The sequence below is a fragment of the Branchiostoma lanceolatum genome, chromosome 4 (genome assembly GCF_035083965.1).
Source record: "Branchiostoma lanceolatum isolate klBraLanc5 chromosome 4, klBraLanc5.hap2, whole genome shotgun sequence".
Taxonomy (NCBI): domain Eukaryota; kingdom Metazoa; phylum Chordata; class Leptocardii; order Amphioxiformes; family Branchiostomatidae; genus Branchiostoma; species Branchiostoma lanceolatum.
The window spans coordinates 26,083,068-26,105,123 of record NC_089725.1 but is presented as its reverse complement, the minus strand read 5'-3'; the positions used below and the strand labels follow the sequence as shown (position 1 = coordinate 26,105,123).

The window sequence follows — 22,056 nt, the reverse complement described above, 5'->3', positions numbered from 1 at the left end:
TCCGCTGAGAAGGTTGTACAAAATCAAATGATGAACTAGTCCTGTTTTCTATTTATTATGTTGTAATGTTACAGCATATTCCCGTCACGAAAAAGCGTGAAAGCTTAAAAACGCAGGTTGTAAAAATTCTAGTTGTAGTGATACATTATTGAAGGCTGTACCAAATCATTTGAGGAATGTCTTTCTTTTCTTTCGGGTATAAGCATTTGATTTGACGAGTATAACCTGCCCGGACCCGGGTGTTCCGAACAACGGCTACAGGACTGGAGACAGTTTCGCTTTGGGGTCGGTTGTTTCGTTCGGCTGTAACGACGGCTACATTTTGTTGGGCCATGAAAGACTTACCTGTTTGACTGAAAATGTGATGGACTGGGACTACAACCCTCCAAGTTGTGCACGCATTGCCGAAGACCACGGTATAGTGATATCAGTAACCATGACTTTGTAATTTCTCGTAGAAGAAATATGTTTGGTTCAATGACGTAGTGAGCATAAGCAGTAAGCGGAAACTGAAGTGCCATCGGAGTTCACAGACAACGATTGAATAACATATTTAATCTTTTCCACAATGTTTAGGTGACTGTGACGCTCATATTACCGGACAATCTTCTGGCTACGTTTATTCCCCCAACTATCCTGGACAGTACGGTAACAACCTGTACTGTACGTTGACCATAGAGGTCAACATAGGGGAAGGCGTGCAGATGACACCAGTATCGTTTACATTAGAGGAAAACTACGACTGGCTAGCCATCTACGTGGGAGAACTAGACCATAACGCCTTGTTGGGGTCGTACACCGGTAGGCTTGTCTCAGTTTTTAGTGTGAAATATCTTTTCATATCTTTTCAAGTGTCATATATTTTTAATTTGTAAAGAACATTATGGAGAAGGTTTAAACTTTGCTTCAGCAAAGAAGAGAGTAGCCTTAAATTTTCGATCAGTTCTCCGGTCGTCTTTAGCATGTCTAAGGGCCCGACTGCCCGGCGAACGTCTGGAAGTATGACGTAACGAGTCAAAGGTGATTAGAATCTGTATCGGGCCCAATAGTATGTTTGATGAAGGTTTATAGGCCAGTTTTGTATCAATACTGTTGCACATGGGGCAGATATAGTAAGGTGGTACAATTTGACAGTGTTTGAAGGAAAAGATAAACGCCAGATTATATGCAATCAAACCAACAGTCTTCAGTAACTAGTTTACTAATCAGCTTGAAAATAAACGTGATAATGCTTCATTCTGATATTTTCAAAAGGGGAAAACATTCCAGAGGAACTCAATGTGACGTCCAACATGGCTCATCTGGTCTTTTTCACGGACGAGTCTAACACTGATGACGGTTTCAAGATCCACTTTAAGGGTAATAAAAGCACTCATGAAATATAGATATTTTTGGTGAATTAGTAAGGCACTTCCCAGAAGCCATTTACATCATGTACAGTATACTATGGACAAACGTTCCATAACCTCACACGAAATGATGTTAACTTTTTTGAGTGAGTGACGTGTTTTAGATAGTTCTCATCGATTACGGAAATAATGTCCTCACTTGCTTAAATCAGGTCAGTTGATCATCTCCTCTACGCAAAAAAAAGTATGAATTATCTTACCTTAGCAAATAATGTTATTGTAGCATTTTCTCATAAATAATGTAAATTATGTATATTATCTCCTCAACATTATTGAAAGATGTACCAAATCATTTGAAGAATGTCTTCCTTTTCTTTCGGGTACTAGCATTTGATTTGAGGAGTATTACCTGCCCGGACCCTGGTGTTCCCAACAACGGCTACAGGACTGGAGACAGTTTCGCTTTGGGGTCGGTTGTTTCGTTCGGCTGCAACGACGGCTACATTTTGTTGGGCCAGGAAAGACTTACCTGTATGTCTGGTAATGCGATAGACTGGGACTTCAACGCTCCAAGTTGTGAAGGTAGGATATGTTAATGAATACTTTCATCATTGATATGTGTATAGTTATGTTTTCATGAAGTTGTCCAGAATAAATTTAAACCTAAATCAGACCCTAATGAAAACCACACCGTTCTATCATACCTGGGCGTACAAAAGACTCTGCACATGCCTGCGTGGCAGCTGATGGACGTTATCTGTACGAAGAGGAGGGGGAGATTCTGCCTCCGCGTGATGGAGAGACCGGGAGGTACCAGACTAACGTCGATTGCAGGTACAACATTAACCTTATCTGTACTTTCATTTAAGATACATTTCCGTTTTTGACAGTATCAAACAAAACTGTTCATTGGGTTCATTTAATTATTTGTTCCTTATACATGTATTATAGAAAGTGGACAGTTATCAAAAGTCCAGTTTTGAGATGGTCATGACGATTTCATTTTGATAGGTCTATGCATCATACCAGACCTAGGCGCTTCCGACATTCATTTGTTGGTATGTGGATGTGTCGATTCTTTGCAACTTTAGATGAAAATCTTGACCGCGTTATATCATTGTCAGATAGACACTTTCCAAACTTATAATTGAAGGAACTATTTTGTCCTTCTAGCTGGATATTAGTGGCAGATCCAGGAAAGGTTGTGGTCGTGGAGTTTCTAGAATTCGACATTGAGTATCAGTCAAGGTGCCTGTATGACTACCTTATGATAGAGGACATACAACATCTGAGTAAGTTGGCCAAATACGTTGAACTTTTTTCAGTATATATAGCAATTTTACTGAATACAGTGTTGTTGATTAGCTTCCTAACGGTGTAACCGAACACAGTGTAGTTTTATTCATCTACGTTGCAACTTTAATTTCAATTTTACGGGTATGCAAATAAATGGGTACAAAAATAAAATTCCACCGTACATCTATTCGGTCAAATCGCTAAGTATACTTACAGATCTGAGATGTATTCGGCAAACCTAACAAAGTCAACATCAACTTCGTCTACTGGACACCGTCCAACCTTTGACCTGCCTCTGACATCATTTAGAATGTGTCATCGTGATTGTCAAACAACTCTTTTGTCTTGTGGTTATAATGAACATGATAATATAGTTTCATTTTCTCTTCGTTCACACCTACATGGGATAGCATATACTAGTACGGCATATCATTTATGTGAATACGACCAATTATGCATGGATTACGTCACGCGCCGGAAACATGGTAGCTATAGATAACGATAGTTGTCTATCTTTGAACTTGTGTTGTTCAAGGCTTCTTCCAGAGTTTCTGTGGGTCTTCTCTGCCTCCCGTGTACGTGTCGATGGCACCAGTCTTGTCGATTCATTTTCAAAGTGATGCAGACACCACGGGAACTGGTTTCAAAATCCATTACCACCAACAGAACAAGTCTGAAGACGGCATGTTTGAAACATTATTCTTTTTGCTAACGTTAAGCATCTTCATTACCCACTCCTAAAATGGTAAATAAAGTCGGAGATAGTCGCTTTGTCATTTGAACTTTAATTTGACAATCCAACGTTGGTTTTCCAAGTTTCTCTTAGCAAATTACATCTATGGAGAAAAACGATTGTGTCTGAAAAAATCTGCAATAACGAATAGCCTCAGAGTCAGCTCTTAATGATATTATGAGATTTAAAAAATACATTGTTCTGTTTTTATTGTACACGGCCCTACGTGAATGGGAAATAACGGGAAGCGTTTCTTTTATAAGATCGTCAAGGATACCAACGGATACACCAGCTGTCAGAAGACACTGGGGCGTTTTCATCCATGAATTACCCGTATCAACCCTACCGCAATCACGTGTATCAACAGTGGAACATCACCGTCGACACACAGAAAGTTGTCAAACTGACGTTTGTGGACTTCGATGTGGAGGACTACCCTGACTGCAAAGCTGACTATGTAGTGATTGATGACCCTTATGAGCAACTGGGTTACCGTCGCCGTTGGTGTGGCTCTTGTGTGTACAAGCCCCGCACCTCGACTAAACACATTCTTTACGTCATTTTCGTGACAGACTTTGTGATTCGCAAAACTGGATTTTCAGCACGATACGAAGCAGTGGACATCGGGCCAGGTAACGTTATACCCATTCTTTGCACCGTGTCTTTTTGCAGCTATATTACAGAGTTATCGAATACGTTGCATAATATGTCTTTAATTCAAGTGAATGAATTATCTAAATTAATGAATCCTTACAAAAGTTCTTGAAGATTAGTTTTAATATTTCACTTTATACCACAGGATTTTTTTACGTTTCTTCTCCTTCCCTCCTCCTGTCAAATCTTCAAATCGATTCATCGCCGTCATTCTTGGGCCAAATGATTTAGCATTTGCGCCGAGCGTTAGCGCAGAACAAGCAAATACAGAATGGCTTTGGTTCAGCTACTTGTCGTTTCCCCGCACAATATAGGATATTCTAATCCAGTCTGGGATTTTAAGAATGGCTGGCTGTTGGTCAGCGACAGGATCAAACAAATCAGCGTCAGTACCTCAAACAACCAGGTTTGGGCTCTGGATGATGCCGGGACACCGCTGCGACGCACGGGTATTGCCAAAAGGAGCCCTCAAGGTATGCAGATGGACAAAAATTAATGACAACGTTAACCGAGTTTTGCTTATCACAGGTAACACTTTTTAAACGTCAGCAGATATAAAATACGAAGTCCTCCCTTCCGGATGATTACCTTCCCTAAGGATGTTGTATTTTGGTATGCGTGTGTCTACCTGTCGCTGGTTTGGAACGGTCCAGCATGTTATGAGATATACCTTTTTTTTGAAGGAACTGGATGGGAGGTAGTCGGTCCGGAAAGGTTTGTGCAGATCTCAGTTGGACGTGTTGGAGTGTGGGCAGTCTCTAATACCTCTACTGTAATGTACCGCGTAGGAACGTACGGGTGAGTAGTAGATGTGTCACCCTTGTATTCCTTTTTACACTCTACAACTTTGTATTGAAAATTCAACGGCAACTCCCATGCTTTTGCTCGGTACCCCAAGACCACCACCTTACCAAAACGATTGTTGAAAGATAGTAGTTGTAAAGGTCCTGGTGATCCTTCCACTCGTGTGCTAGTCTTGGCTTGAAGATAGTCACTGTTTGCGTAGTGATCTTGTTCCATACTAGAATAACTCTTGCAGGGAAGAAGTTAGCCCTCGGGCCCTTGGAATCCTGGACTTGGTACTTGTAAGGGTGCCCCCTAGTGCTTGTTGCGAGACTAGGCATGGGTTTACACACGCATTTCCGAGTGTACTTGGAAACGAGTGTGTAAACTCAGCCTTAATGCAGCATTAGCAAACCTCGTGGTATGCACACTTTAGATTTCCAGGTGTTTGAAGATATTCTTAATTTAAGAAGACGATAACACCGTTTTTCAAACTTGTCGGACTTAGGGTATCCTGTGGAGCTTTGAGAGTTGTTGTTAGTTGCTGTAAAGTAAGGAAGTTTTCTGTTTACAGGGACGAGGAAACAGCGGGCCTCCGATGGCAAGAAGTACCTATCGACTCGGTCAACAATGATCTCTTCAACTTTGAGAAAATATCACTCTTCGACTTTGAGAGAACATCACGGAGGTCTACATGGGCTCACGAGATAGACTGGATACATGCAGGAAAGAATCTCGTCTGGGTCATTGGGACCTACTCTTCTTTTTTACTTGGAGACACCATTGTCAGGAAAGGTACTGAGCTATTATCACATAATCTTAAGGGAATAAGATAGATGATGGCGTTCGATGCAGACTCCTATGTCAAGGGGGTATATCTACGAGTGAAGTCGAAAGACTCGCACCCAACTGCTTTATCTACTTGGTCTTCACAGGCATTAGCTCAGAAACACCTGATGGGAAAACATGGCAAGTGGCAGAAGCAGCAAATATGAGGGAAATCAGCACCAGCTCCAGAACTGGACAGCTGTGGGCGGTTGAATGGAGCGGCAAAGTGTGGCGTTCACCTTACTACTGTGAAATTTCAGGTAGCATAACAAGACTCCATACATCAGTACAGTCAGTATAGTCATGAAATAGGCATTTATAGATAACATATGATGTACTCATAAATATTCGGCACGTTTCCCCCCAGCAGGTTGTTCACTTGCTTGGTGTCGAAACATTCCTGGTTTTTAATCTTTTTTTTTATTTATCTAGCAAAGTACGACTGGGAATCATTTAATGGCTGCTACAGGTCAATATCGGTGGGACGTGCAGGAGTTTGGGCGGTGGACAATTTCGGCGGTGTGTATCACAGAGCAGGGACGTTTTTGAACGAAACCTCCATTGGTGAAGAATGGGCATCCATACAAGGAGCGACTCTGCAGCGGGTGGCTGTGGGAGATGGAATTGTCTGGGGTGTAGACTTCAACAACCGCGCATATGCTAATGTGCTACCAACGCCTACCGGTAGAGAAGTGTGCCAAGTGGGCTTAAAAGGACATTCGATGTGCTACGCAATACAAAAGGGTATATCCTACTCTGTTGTCTGATCTGAAAACATTTGCATGTCGTTTCGGCACCTAAAATGGCTTTATGTGTTTGTGAGTCATTGAGTGGTGTACAATCGTTTGAAATAGTGGAATTAGTCGTAACATAGAAAATTGGAATGCTGGCCTGTTTAAATTGCACTTAGTGGCGGCACGGCCAACATCTTTGCTCTAACATTCTTGATTTTCTAATTAAGTTTGCTTCACTTTCAGCGCTTGAACATTCATCTGTGTTGCGCATCGAAGAATGGAATAAGCACTCCGTTAAATATCAATAACAGCCATGTTGGAATAGTTTTGTGGTCGGAAATTCTTACCTTGGTATAACGATTAGCGTTTCATACTAGATACTGGGATGTGTGAAAAATGTTTGTCACGCGGGGAGCGGTGAATTTTCTTATCATATTCAGTTGCTATGATTTCGGGTTTGCTATTTTGAATAGAATAGTGTATTGTATCGACAATATTTTCCTAATTGATCTAACACAAGTCATTTTTGTTACCAGAGAAACGTCTATGTGCAAACGACGAGATCGTTTGTCTCCAAAGCGGAAAATGTATCCCAGAATGCAGTGTGTGTGATGGCATCGCGGACTGTGGGGACGATGACGACATCGACGAACGAAACTGCTGTACGCTGATCACGTCGCTCTTGCTTGTTTCTGTACTGTGTGATTAAAAATTAACATCTCGAAATTTTACATCAAGAAACGACACCAAACTCATGATTAGTATAAGAACCAATTGTTAATAAGTGGGGCGGAGATTCTTTTTAACAATATGTATGTAGACTCTATCCCAGGGGGCAAATTATTTACAATTCATACAAACAGTCATATGTCAAATGCTTTAGAGAAGTCAGTGGGTACGTATAAAGGTACGTATTGCTGTTGGTTTGTCCGTTCCCTTGATAAAGTCTACCAAGCTCACTAGTGCATGTACTGTAGATCATCTTTTGAGGCTGCCAAAATGTCGGTTGTCAAATTTGATGTCCTTCAGTATTCATACTAGAGCATTGATTATGCAAATTTGCATACTTCTATCTATCAATGTTCCTCTCTTGATAGATGTAACAAATTTGTATAGTCCTATTAAATTATGTATTGTGTTTATAAGATTTCCTTATCAATTATGCAAATAAGATCATGCTTTGCATAACAAGCATCACACATTTCCATTTGCAAAACTGGCTTTCCAAAATAAACAATGAGGAAATACAGGAAATCATTTTACCTTGTCTTGCATGTCTTTGATGATTCATTTCGGTCCTCTTAGTTCAATTGGTCAATGTTTTATCCTTTTATATTATTCTGTGAGTGGGCTGATCCGTTAAGCATGCTGTTTGTCATAATCACTGACATATCAAACCTTATGATTCAAAGTATTGATTATCCACTCCATGTTCTGTATAGGTGACGCCGTTTAGGAGATTTCGGTACTTAAATTCAAAATTCACCCCCTTCTTGGTTTCCAGGGTTTGCCGGCTGCCCAGAAAAGAACAGGCGGATGTGTAACGGAGATGTGGGCTGCTACAGCCCCAGCCGCGTGTGCGACGGTGAATGGAACTGTGGGGACGACAAGGAGGACGAGCGGGACTGTAGCGGTATGGTTTAGTTCTACACGATCTGCAGAGAAACCGCCATGTGAAAGACCACTGTCCGATATTGTGGCTGGTCACCCCCCCCCCCCCCCGCAGTCTGAATAGCGCTTGACTCACTGCATTTTCGATAAGACGTTTAATCCTCATCAACATAGCTAATCCGGGTCAAAGGCTTTTGCGAAATTGGCATCTTCCCCCTTCTTATACTTTGACACACGTACACATGATAGACCAACTATCAATAAGGAGTGACACTTATGAGCTGTGCACGCTAACTTTGCAGACAGCTGCTTAAGACCAGGCGAGCGAGGTACATTTCTTCGGCGAGACCTTGTCCAGTGCCGTGATCTGAAAGGCTGTGTTAAGATCACAAAGGTTTGTGATGGCAAGAGGGACTGTTCAGATGGAGCCGACGAGACCAAATGTGGTGAGAGGGTTGCTTGCAACTGTTTCTTCTCTATGACTAGAATCACAGTGATACATGATTGTATTTTCTATGCAGAAAACAGAGGGTATTACCACAAGCGGAACTTTAACAAGTTCTTTTATCCAATACTGAGATGCAACCTTTGGTATGGCACATTGTGCACAACGGTGACTTAGGAAAGGTGATACGTAGACTGTTATTGTAGTTATTATTCAGACATAATTGGATAAGACACAACCCACCAGTTATACTGAAGTATTTCCAATTCGATGACTTTTTAAATTTGGAAAGACGAATTCTGCTCCCTTCACGGTTTGTTCGGCGACGTTGCCTTCTGGAAGTGCCGTGGTTCCCCTGGTTGTGTCAAAGGAGAATTTCTGTGTGACGGCATTTCTGACTGTGAGGATGGCTCGGACGAAGATAACTGTGGTAAGTTTCCTTTTTTTCACATTGCCATGCCGTGCTGCATTCTACAGAATGAAAGAGGCGATGAAAATAGTCACGCAGAAGATTGTTGGAGAAGTTTTGGACAGACGATTGCGGTAGAGGTGGTATTTTACATATACAGAACGTAAAATTAAGAAAACCTCAAGTCGATATTGACAGAATTAGAAAGGTAAGATTTATAAGCAAATGCAGCATATTTCACTCCATCTCCCCCCATGCAAATATGGACTGTTCCAACTTCCAAGATGTCCTTTTAGCCTTAATGTTATTTTGTTAACATGGGCATCATATTTTAGGTCAATTTTTGATGTAACGCCCAGATGTAGGTTATTTATAGTTGTTGCTAAATTTGCCAAACTGGTAGCTAGTTACGTTTGTTTGTTATGTGCCATTTGTGACATAATATACCATTTTCTGGGATGAAACTACATTAGCCATTTGCTTTGGTATTCTACGAGGGCGTTCAGATAATCTTCCAGAAGTTGTGAATCATTGTGTGTGGACAATTCTATATATATCAGGCCATCCCCGGCATGCAAATTGCCTCACATTTGAAACAAGCCGATCCTGTAAGTCGTTTACGTATAAGTGGGGAAGTAATGGTCCCAGGATAATTCCTTGCGGAACTCACGGTCCTATTCTAACTGGAGTGGCACCCCCGACGCTACTCTACCCAGAACTAGCTCATCCGGCGGACTTCTGACAATGATAATCCTGATTTGTTTTGGCGGATATTTATAGAGTTTGAACAGATAATGATAGTTCTCAGGGTATCACCAGGCAGTGAATGTCAGACAATATGATTTTATACGCTGGTTTATCCTGATTTTTTTTCTCTCCCTACAAACTGAAGATGACGTGTGCGAGTCGATCGGGTACTGGACATGCAGATCTTCACTTCCTCCTTTTCCGAAGTGCATCAGTCGGCAGGAGAGATGCGACGGCCGCGTGGACTGCAGGGACTTTTCGGATGAGATGAATTGTGGTAACACTAAAGCTATTTTTCATTCATACATGGACATTGTATATAATGCAATAAAATGTATTTCTGTTCAAAGATGAAAAGTATGATCCATTTGAAGAAACGTGTCCTTCGGCTAGTATTTCTATTAGGTTTTCGTTTTTATATCGGAATTTTGTATCACAAAGAAGCATTGCATTCATTATGCGAGTCATCTTTTTCTTCAAATATCCTTTAAAGGTTACTGTGGGCAAAATGGAATAGCCCTCCTCGACAGCACCCCGTTCAGCAGCTTTCGACGAGTTGACAAACTGCATTTGGGTCATACTGGATGCATTCCAATAGATCACGTGTGCGATGGAGTCATCGACCACCCCGGGATCCTCGGCATTCATGATGAGACTGACTGTGCACAGGGTACCGTCAGAACTCCAGCTCTTGCACGCAATATTGTTTCGAGATATATACTTATGCGTATAAAGAAAATATATTACAATATATATATATACATATCGTAATATTCAATTACATATATACCTGTATAGTATTTACATAAGACGCAGCGATCTTTTATCAGTACTACCACTATGTTTTTTTCCTTCCTGTGTTAATCAATGGCAAATACTTTGCTTGAAGAAACAATGTATTGTAATGCTTTTGGCACTTTACAAAGGACCATTGGCAAGTACTGAGATGCATTTTTTTCAAATTGTTTAACATGTTTTATAACTCTTTTACAACGGAGTGTACATTACTTCGATCTTGCAGGACTGGCGCACCAATGCTATGGATATCACGGGTGGAAGTGCCCAGGAGAAAATACCTGTTTGTCCGTGAACCGTGTTTGTGATTCGATACCTCATTGCGCAAATGGAGAGGACGAAAAAAATTGTGGTTAGTATCGTTTTCTGGCATGTAGGTACTAGGTTCGTGATAACTGCACATTCTGGAAAATAATTCTGATTGCACTCCCCATTTTGTTGTCGTGATACAGACAAACTAATCTCAACAATTACATTAAATACAGAGTACTAGGTGTCGAACGATTGACGTTAAGCATTCTTAGAACATATGCATGACATAAGCAGATACACCATCCATGAGTCGCCACGGCTACTTGTAACCTGCGTGAGTCCTTGGATCATAATAAAGTCTGTAATGTATTGTGTTGTTGGGTTGCATAAGAAAACAAAGCAGACGTCGGAAGACGAGTTGCCCAAATCGAGTAATACCTCGAATACGTAGGCATACGCGGAAATACGTAGGCATGTGAAAAGTATCTTCCTCTTCTTCCGACCTCTGCATGGTTTATGTCCGGTCAGACTTAGATCACAACCAAGATCTAAAATCTCAAACTTTCTCACGTTTTGCCATTTGTCTTGTCAAATGACTTCAAACAGATGCACACTGCGAGTCCATTGGAGGATGGAGGTGTCAGTGCGATCAGCTCACAAGTTGCTACCTACCAGAGGATATTTGCGATGGCGAGGAGACATGTTACATGTATACGACAAGAACTAATGAAGTGACAGACGAATTACAATGTGCTGATGACGAAGCAAACTGCGGTACACTTTACATTGATAAACAAAGAAACATGACTAAATCATTCCAGAATCTCCATTCTAGTTCTCTCTCTCTCGGTCAAGGCCGATTTGGGGCCTCCTGGTGGCTATCTTGGTACTGCAGCAAATTCTATTGCGCTTTGAGCGACGAGGATACAAAGCAATTCTTTTTGCCTTCATTGCACATCTTTTCTTGCTGTTTCTAATGATCAGCGTAACTAAGTTGTCTTTTGATTTGGCTCATCGTTGCGATTGATGAAGGAATAAATGAGGGGATGCCACCCCATACATGCCGTCGTTAAAGTGATAGTTTACGCGTGTTCAGTACATACCGTCTTGCTTTAAGACGTTTTGGCCTTCCTGGCGCCATATGTATTATAATTGCAGTCTCCCTCCACATTACAGAGGAGTACTGCAGGTCTACCGGTGGCTTTTTTTGTACAACAACCAATGAATGCATTGAACAGGATCGTGTTTGCGATGGGATTCCTGACTGTAGATATTTGGTGTACGAAGGCTTCTACATGCCACATGATGAAGAGGGTTGTGGTAAAGAAATATTGTATCTACTGGTTTTGCCCACTCAAATTCATGGCCTTTTTCATATTTATTACATTGACCCGTTGATGCAGTGACGTACCTTGTAGCTTGCCTGTACCTAGTGGAAGTTAATGTTAATTGAAGTATCTATTATAGCGATATTATCATTCCCTAATGACTGACAATGGCAAGAGCTCTGTAACTTATTACAATGTTTCCGTAATATCAATACATGATTGAAAATCAAAAATTTCACGACAGATAACTGTACTGGGGTGTGGGAAGCCATGGCAACATACATTGCAGGACATCTAGCTGACAATGAATATGATTACCCATACGCAAATGAAGAAGGTGTCTACGGCTTTACCTGCAGCACAGGGGAGTGCACTTCAAATTTCTTCTTCTGTGATGATAGACTGACGTCATTCGGATGCGCTGACTTGCAGGACGAGCAAGGCTGTGGTGATTTTTCTTATTCTTTTCATAAAGTTTGAAAAGAAAAAGTCTTAAACTGGGATTACGACAATGAATCACTTTTATGCTGCATGCTAAAAAATCGTCTTCCCGGGATTCAAAGAATCAACTCGATCATGGCCATAGGCCGGTCTTCACTCATGGATGAGGCCTGGTTCCCAAGATATTAGTTTTCAAATACGAGTTGGCGTATGTTATTGTAAATCTACAATAGTGATGGCGTAGACGTTTTGGTCAATCAGATGAGAAGGAGAAAGCACAGACTATTGTCTGTCCATTCAAAGACATGATTTCCATGTTTTTTGTACCATAGTCAGCAATCTTTCTTTAAAGTTGCATGGAATCGATTCAATCATTGACAAGCTTCTGCTGTTCCTTTTCAGAGGATGTACGTTGCCTTGGTAGAACGTGTGAAGAAACCCACAAGTGCGGTCCGTTCTCTCGAGATACCTGTGATGGAGTACCCGATTGTTTGGATTTTACAGAGGAAAAGAACTGTGGTAGGTATTAATATCACATCCGCATACCTCAATCGTTTCCCCTTTCATACTGTGCACCCAGCCTTTACGGGCATGTATTCAAGCGATGGTACACACCGAGAACACGTAGTATTCTCTTCGAGTTAGACTAAATCATCATGAACACACAATCAACTGGAATTTGTTGAATTTTGTAAGAGAATGACAAAGAAAGGAGCAAAATATAATCCTCCCTTGCCTGATCTACCAACTTCCTCACGTCCACAGAACAAACGTAGAAATACGCACATGCACACACTCAAGTTAATATAGTAAAGAGTACAATGAAATGGTATTTATATTCAGATTTGACCCCACTGATTTCTGCACTCTTTTAAATGACGCAGCATCAACCTCATGTTTGGATACGATGCTAGAATTCGGAATATTCAAGGAAATCGGCGTCGCTCAATATTGTGATGGGAAAGAAGACTGCAGGACAGGCGCAGACGAAAGTCCGAGGAAATGTGGTAAACACATCTCTGTTTTACGCACATCCGAATTTCCCTTGATTCTTAACCGTTCCTTGTCTGTAACAGCCTAGAGTTACAAGGAAGAACTAAATCACTTTTGTGTTTGTCTGCAGCTATGTTCACAGACCGAATACCGTGCATCCGGTCCAATCGCTTTATTTCAAGAAACCACATCTGTGACGGCATACCGGATTGTGTGGATGCTTCAGACGAAGATGCCTGTATTGGTAAAGCAATTTTTAAAATCAGTACCGGAATGATTGCACAGTGTGCAAAATGTGGATTGCAAAGGGCTAAAATTTACAAATGCATGTCACAAATCAGAACTGTATCTCATTCAGTCACGATTCTAAGCAGTCTCATTCATAAAGGGGTTCAAAGTATCTAAACATTCAAATAGATAATGTTTGTGTTACGGGTCTGTATCTATAGATTTGCTTGTAAATTGCATGTGCTACATTGCTTCATAATGTGTTTTACCTAGGAAGGGGAGCTTGTATACTACCGATGCCATTATTTCAAGAGACGTATTCAGTCGAAGAAGGTATGGGTACAAATACGTTCATCCACAGTAGCCATGAGCTAACCATGGCACAATGGGTGGTAGAGGGACTTGATGACTGGATAGAAATAACCTTGGAAGACCCTGTGCAACTTACCGGAGTAGTTGTTTCTGGTCTATGGCCATCACATATTCTCACATTGTCGTTGAAGTTCGGGTTTTGGACTGACTGTTTGACATCGTATACGGAAGGGGACAATGTAAAGGTATTTCAGTATCAATTACATTTTTCAAGCTTTCGACTTTTTAAATCCATTTCTAAATCCTTTGATTGTCTATTTTGCATTAACGTTGGGTAACATAAATTCGGGATTTTTCCGATAATGATTGACAATCTAGCAGAACAATAAACCATCCTTTTTTTCTATTATTCTGTCAGTATCATGTACTATCTTTGCACTAATGGTAGATTTTGTCTCTAGTCGTGCTGACACCATAATATTTCAACTTGAAACTACCGTCCGTCGCACGCACAATGACGGTGCTGTCGGACAGGGGTGAACATTATAGTATGAATTATAGTAATTCATTGACAAAAAAATAGTTTATCGTTGCATTATTTAACTGAACAGAAATTATGAATGAAAATTGAAAAATGACGAACAAACGCAAATCTGGCGTGTGCAAACAATGCAACTATTGTGAGAATTTGTAAAATCAATGAATAACGCATATCTACTTAATTTAAAAGCAACAAATGTTAATCGATGGCTAATACACATTCGTTATCCTGTCTATTTTGCATTAACGTTGGGTAACATAAATTCGGGATTTTTCCGATAATGATTGACAATCTAGCAGAACAATAAACCATCCTTTTTTTCTATTATTCTGTCAGTATCATGTACTATCTTTGCACTAATGGTAGATTTTGTCTCTAGTCGTGCTGACACCATAATATTTCAACTTGAAACTACCGTCCGTCGCACGCACAATGACGGTGCTGTCGGACAGGGGTGAACATTAATTCGGGAGAAAAGATTCGTCTTGAATATCTTACCGCTAATTACATTTTATACAGCAGCTATTCGTTCCATCCTTGGCTTGAGGAGAGTGCTATGGATATAGACGTGTCCAAGTAAAAAAATACACGAAAAAACGGCCGTACCGCACACATCAGGCCTACGGGAACAACCCGTGTGTTGAGTCGGTAGCTATAGAACGTCAAAGTCGACATCCACCGTCATGGCAACGTGTACATTATTCATGGAAAGTTAGCCGAATGCTGTAGCATTGATAATACTACTATGTCCATGTATTCCTTGTTGTGTTAGGAGCAAACTTTGAGGAAAATATCGTCCTCAGTCCACAATCACACTCAACATTTAGACAAAAAAGTGTTCCTCACATACCTTTGTCGTCTGCTTGACAACAGGATTCTGGGTAATGATATGGCGGCGGGAAAATACACGTGCCGTAGGTTGTAGCAACAAAGAGGGGTTTTGATGATTGATCACACTTAGAGTCCAATTGCAGGTCAGCAATTTTAAAAAAATAAGTTGTCTTGTAAATGATTGTGTTTAGCAGGAAGCGGATGTGACATTTGTCTTATAAACCAGCCGACAACGATGTAGTGTGATTCTCCCACGAAGCCCTCAGACTGTTCCAATAAGGGACGGAGAGTTTTTGTCCTCGTCGCCTTCTAATACATGCTTATCGAAGCTTTTCAGCCAGTGTTCTGAATACGTTAGTCTGTCAAGTTTGCATTTCTAGTGGTATTACTGATGTTGCATCTAGCACATATCCCTAAATACCCCGTTTTCGAAAAATCCCGAATTTAAGTACCCCACGAATTTATGTACACATACATACATCATTACACAGGAAAGATGATACTAGCGACACAATCAATCGATCATGTAAATATGTAAAATTCAGATACAAAAAAGGGTAAGTCTTAGTCAAACTCATAATGTTAAACGTGTTTTGATGGCTTAGATATTCCAAACACCTACCAATGGTGCTAGAAAAGAGGAGCATTTTCTGGCAATAGCAGTGCAAGCCAAGGTGGTTAGGCTTACACCACAATCATGGCCTGGCTTGACTATCTTGGAGATAGGACTACTAGGATGTCCCGTAAAAGGTAAAATATAATTACATGTGGCTAAAAATGCATTATTCGTCTCTGTTTGATGCTGTTTGAAGGTCGGATACACTGTTTAAGTGAACATATATGAAATGCAAAACATGCTTCCTGCAAAATGAGGATCTTGTTCTCGCATGATGTACACATATTCGTGTATGCTTTGCACTTCACAACTAATGTCAACATCAAGCATGGAAACAAAAGTTGCACTTTTACACTGATTTTAATGCTTGATTTTACCAACAAAGAAACGTAATCATTTATCTTCCTTTTTGTGGAATTGTAGAGCATCGTGGAAATGACAAATCCTGTGGTGAAGGTTGGGCGATCTTTGGAGAACATTGCTACCAGAAGTTTTCCTCGCCACTTGTCTGGTGGGCTGCGGAGAACTACTGCCAAGCTCTGGATGGTCATCTGGTGGCAGTCAACACTCCACAGGAAAACGAGTTCCTGCAAGGCAATATCGGAAATGGATGGATAGGCATGAAGATTGGCGCTGTCTTGATCAAGAGAGAGAGACTGGTATCTTAACTCAAGCTGTTTGTCTGCTCTGGTCCCTTAAAAAGTGTCATATCAAAGTTTAATCATTGTAGGTATTCCCGGAATGAATGAATGAAACTGCAAATATCTCATTACGAAAGACACAGTGGAAGAAGATGAAGACATACTAAATGCAGCTGCAGGACGTTTCTGCGACTGCAGATGCAGATGCAGAAAACAGTCATGCATGTTTTTGCCATTGGTAAAACCTTCTCATTGCATGATTATTACTTCCATTTATACTGTGCTCTATGCTTCACGACGCAGCCTGATTATGTTCACGTCTGGTTAATGTTTCTATCAAAGGGAAAACAGTATTTACTGGTCACACGCCAACAAGCTCAGAATTTGATCATTGCTGCTTTTATTTTTCTCCAGAAAATTGACAACTTTACATGGAGCGATGGAAGTCCTGCGGGCGACGCTTACAAGGACCAGAGCATCTCCTTCGACTTCTTGGAGTATTCTTGGAAGCTTAATGATCCCTTCTGTGGCTTTCTGGAAGACCACGGTGTGTTTCGAAATCCACGAGCCGTGTTGATACAACAATTTTTGGACAACTACTCAGCAATCCATCATATAGATAGATACATATACATATTCTGCATATCAGTGAATCACCATAGGCCAGTGATCATCAAATTAATGTTCCCTACTTGTTGCAGGTCCGTGGAGTCTTCAACCTTGCAGTCTGATTGAGAAAGAATTCATCTGCGAGAAAAGTGAGATAATCGATCGTCCATTACTCTAAAACATTACCATAAAATACTATGTCTCGCTTGACGTGTATGTCATCAACGTTCCCAGGGCTAACCCTTTGTAATAGCCTTCGGCTAGTTGGGTAGTCCTGGCTGCACTTTCATACAGTTGAATAAAATCAAATCAAATCAAGAATGTAATCATTAGAAATAGGTGTATTCATATGAAACTCGTGATATTTCAATAATATTTACACGACTTTTTTTTTATGATTCATAGATCCTTCATCATACCGCGGCGATGCCTGTGAAACTACCGCAAACTACAACTACACTGACTTACAAAATGTAGAAGAGACTGGCCTAGATGAAGTACATGTATACATTCCGGACATGACAGGTATCCAACACAACAGCTGTTTCTCTGTAACAATATTATTGTGTTGATGTCTACAGTAATAAACATAACTACATTGTAATAAACAAAGAATGTACGACACATAAATAATTCAGCAAGGCATACCAAATTTCGCTTCATTCATTCCCCAATCGTTTTTTTGTACCTCCGTGAGCAGTTGTACTGTTTTTGTTGTGTCTTTGTATCTGTCTGTGTGTTTATCTGGTTGTGTTTGTGCATACGGTGGCCACCATGACCCACGAAGCTATTGATGGATTGTGATGATTTTGGTATGTGGGTAGGTTTTGGAAAGACGAAAGTCACGTTTGATTTTGGGCCTTATACCGGCGGCTCCGCTTGTTTGTTTTGTTTTTGTTTTTCAGTGTGCGACGATTGCATGGCCAGGAAGACGGCCTGTGGGAATATCCGATGTGGCAGCCCTGACCAATACCGCTGTGGCCTAATCTACTCTCCCGGATACCCGACTGCCTTCCCTCGTTCTGTGATCTGCCTGTGGACCATCGACGGTCCGAGGGGAAGCTTCGTCACTCTGCTGCTGCTGGACGTTGATTTGCCCGGGTACTCGGGAGCTGCCTGCACGAGCCGTGTGCTGCAGATCAGGGATAGGTTTCTGACAATGGGATGGAACACGATTCACGGGCTTTGTCGTGGCGAGGGCGAACAGAAGCGTTATTTGTCGAGCTCAAATGAAATGCGTTTGGCCATGTTGGCGACGAGCCACAATGCTGATTTTGGCGACAGTCGCGGGTTTATGGCAACGTTCAACATCAGTACGTTCAGCACTAGCCGCCAAGTGAAGAACCTACCTGATGATGCAGGTTATAATGATACACTATTGCAAAAGTTGAACCATGTAAATCTTCAATACTACTTAGCATGTTCGATGAATAAAGGTGTATTGTTTAGAAGGATGACGTTATCCTCATATTCTATATCAAATTACTTAGGTTTCATATGCCCGTGTGGTTGGCAGTTGTTCCGCCGAAACTGCTACCAGACATTTCTACATCACGTACCAGTGAACTGGGAGGAGTCAGACGTCAAGTGCCGAGAATTGGGTGCCAACTTAACCAGCGTCGCTGACCGGGCTGAAATGGAATTTCTCCACCTGCTTTTGGTCACCAACGTTGTCGTCAAACGCATCGCAGATCCAATGCTTTTCATTGGTATGGCATGTTATATTACGTTCATGTAAAAGTATGAATTATAGTAATTCATTGACAAAAAAATAGTTTATCGTTGCATTATTTAACTGAACAGAAATTATGAATGAAAATTGAAAAATGACGAACAAACGCAAATCTGGCGTGTGCAAACAATGCAACTATTGTGAGAATTTGTAAAATCAATGAATAACGCATATCTACTTAATTTAAAAGCAACAAATGTTAATCGATGGCTAATACACATTCGTTATCCCAAGGTCTACACGACATCTACTTGAACCGAACCTTCACCTGGACCGATGGCATTCCGGTGACATACATGGACTGGTGAGTGTCCTCTCGTCTGTCCGAAACATGTGAAGCAATTAGATATGCTTATTTCTGTGAATTCTGTCTATCTCCCAGCCGTCCTATGAAGAAGGACTCTTTCACCCCATTATCGTTCATAGATGCACACTTGAAGACGAAACAGGCAGAGTATCCGTTCGTACATGAATGCGCCCTAAGATAAAATGTCTAAGGACATCAATGTAGATTCAACCCGATATATTACACTCACATTGCACACTAGATAGTTGACACAGCATTATACATCTTAGGTCACCCATGGATACCAGAACTTGGCTCCCACAGCCGGACGGCGCCAAGATCAACTTCTGCGTTGCCATAGTGATGAAGAACGTCTGGGGAACTGACCAGTGGTACGACGTGGCCTGCGATGATCGAGCCACAAGATCCTTCATCTGCAAGCGGGCGGCCGCAAGAGTAACTCGCCCGGGAGACAATGCCTAAACAACGCGATCAGAGATCTAGATGGCAGACTTGACCGCCTCGTCCATACTGCTGTGTGACCCTTCTAGTCCATACATAAACATAGCAGCGCTGAAGATGCACGGCAATGCAGCATGGTGTACATGTATGTATGATACTGCAGAAATGGTCAGATAAATTAACAGATTTTGTTTACGGTGTTTACTTATTCTAAGGAACACAGCTATCCTAGCTTGAATGAAAAAAAAAAACTACACCAGGATGCATTAATATAGAAGTAAGGTTGCACACTTAGCACTGGACAAGTGATGTAGTTGTCTTCTTATGAAATAAGATACAACCTAAGCATTTCCTTCGATTTTGTACGAAGAACCGTGACAGAGGTGCAAGTGTCACCAACATGAAACTTGACAGATCTACAGTGGATGCCGCTCGAAGACAGAAGAAAAATGTCCAGACTAATACACTGGTGGGCGTTCCGACTAGTAGGAAAAATACATGAAAAAGGGCATGCCTTTAAGAACCAGATATCAAGCCAACATTGATGTGTTCGAAAATTCATTTTTTCATCAGCATTTCACATAGTAGAGTGGAATTCGTTGCCACTGCAAGAACCGTACGGACTAGTTTTAAACAATACTTACAAAGGTTTGGTGTGACAGGTCGTTCAGTGTAATTAAATAATACCATTAGCCAAGCAGAAGCCGAAAAAAATAGTGATGGGCTAGACGATACATAGAGGACATACCCTGGTTTGGAATGCTAGCTGTAGAATAGCCAAGAATTGTTTGTTGTTATCACTTTTGCTTTAAAATATGTGGAAAAGTAACTATACAGTGGTGGCACATTAAAGCGACACGCTTATATTAGGCCACAGCAAGTAATTTTTATGGATGACATCAGCGCGCTCATTAATTTTCGCCTGATTTCGAAATAAAAAACAAGAAATTTCATTGCCCTCCGACGGTGGTCAACATGCCAAAAATGGGCAAATATGTCGTAAACGTTGACAGTCTAAGGTGTTTCATTGCATATGAATATCCAGTGTGGTTCCTGCCCATGATGGTATAATAACAAGCCGTTTTCTGCATTTGTTCTAGCAAGGATATTATACAAATAATGGGGGGGGGGGGGGTCTAGTTAATTGAGCTGTATACACAAGGTGTTTCATCACATATAAATACCCAGTGTAGTTGCTTCAGATGATGGTACAACAAGCTCTTTTTTGCATTTGTTGTAGTTAGTCTATTGAGTGGATACACATCTACAAGGACATGTTTACTGTTGAATCAAGGAGGTTTTATATTTTATATGAAACCTCATTGGTTGAATACAGCAATAAAAGACCTGTTTGTCACGATATCATATTTCGTGGCCTCTATTCTTGTTTACCAAGATTTATGATCTCAAAATTTGAAAATATAGGAATCTTGTTTTTTTTGCCCGCCTTGTTTTTTTTTCGCCCTATCTCATTAATTTTGGAGTCTGCGGAGGATGTCATCCATAAAATTTACTTGCTGTAGCCTTAAAGGTAACAATAGACTGATGAGGAATGCGATACCGGTTTTGCAACAGAAAGGGCTTGGAAGTCAGAGCGTCAGACATGGCGTACATGTACATAGTTTTGAAATAGAGGTAACTACCGGACAAAAAGCAAGTGCCGTGCATCTCATAACAGATGCGGAAGAGCTTGAGGAAAATTTATCTAAATGTCTATACAAGGACCGAGCATCTGTGGATAGGTTTGTATGGAGCTGCTTAAAGATGCTCAGAAAGCACAAGAAATGTGCTTCAAATAGGACGAATAGCTTGGACGCATTGTCTAGAACTGTAAGTAGGCATTCAAGTACAAACGCTTCTTGTTCTAGCGGAACATTGGAAATACCAATTATGGGGCCTGATTATTTCTGGGCCAGACAGTTGTGAATAAAACATGGTCTCTTTTGAATTTGTAAATATCTTTTATCCAAATTCAAAAGCATCAATGTCACTAACGTGTTACTCAATGTACAATAAGGACTAGCACACAATCTGATACCGTTAACCTACGTCTGCTATAATAAAAGGCAAGAATATAAAGACTTTGACGGAAGTAGGAATTTTTTATTCTTATGTCTGAAGTTTCTTAAGTCCTGGGTATCCAACAAAAATATTGATTTCAAAATAAACAATCCAAATCTGGATGCAAAATCTACTGACATCGTCTAAAACATACACACACAGTGTACTTGTAATGCATTCACATTCTATCAATAAATATTGTTTATTCATACTACATATTACATACGTGGCCTATCTAAACAACTACATATAGACAAGGAACAAAAGAAATATCTACTCGCAATTTTAGTCCATGGTGGTGGAATATCAGCATTTTGTTTCCTCCTTCGTTAATTTGTA

The 22,056-nt window shown here is 40.8% G+C and overlaps 2 protein-coding genes and 1 long non-coding RNA gene across 3 annotated transcripts; all 3 read left to right on the top strand.

Moving 5' to 3' along the window:
- The first annotated feature begins 583 nt into the window (after positions 1-583).
- On the top strand, positions 584-4,528 carry LOC136431997 (CUB and sushi domain-containing protein 2-like). The gene is made up of 8 exons (XM_066423008.1): positions 584-801; positions 1,255-1,359; positions 1,737-1,931; positions 2,069-2,183; positions 2,523-2,641; positions 3,181-3,327; positions 3,642-4,010; positions 4,347-4,528. The coding sequence occupies exons 1-8, from the start codon at positions 705-707 to the stop codon at positions 4,526-4,528; spliced, it is 1,329 nt and encodes a 442-aa protein (XP_066279105.1). The 5' UTR covers positions 584-704.
- Positions 4,529-4,718: 190 nt separating this feature from the next.
- LOC136432122 (uncharacterized) lies at positions 4,719-5,899 on the top strand. The gene is made up of 3 exons (XR_010755453.1): positions 4,719-4,830; positions 5,390-5,610; positions 5,751-5,899. It is a non-coding gene; the product is annotated as an uncharacterized lncRNA (long non-coding RNA).
- A 180-nt stretch (positions 5,900-6,079) lies between these two features.
- LOC136431996 (uncharacterized) lies at positions 6,080-20,484 on the top strand. The gene is made up of 24 exons (XM_066423007.1): positions 6,080-6,387; positions 6,914-7,039; positions 7,882-8,010; positions 8,291-8,434; positions 8,726-8,947; positions 9,666-9,866; positions 10,083-10,259; positions 10,611-10,736; positions 11,243-11,410; positions 11,813-11,956; positions 12,209-12,412; positions 12,808-12,924; positions 13,290-13,412; positions 13,529-13,642; positions 13,900-14,183; positions 15,916-16,060; positions 16,350-16,585; positions 16,982-17,114; positions 17,269-17,325; positions 17,582-17,701; positions 18,082-18,537; positions 18,667-18,885; positions 19,143-19,212; positions 19,485-20,484. Exons 1-24 carry the CDS (start codon positions 6,366-6,368, stop codon positions 19,675-19,677), a joined length of 3,930 nt encoding a protein of 1,309 aa, XP_066279104.1. The 5' UTR covers positions 6,080-6,365; the 3' UTR covers positions 19,678-20,484.
- Positions 20,485-22,056: the final 1,572 nt, after the last annotated feature.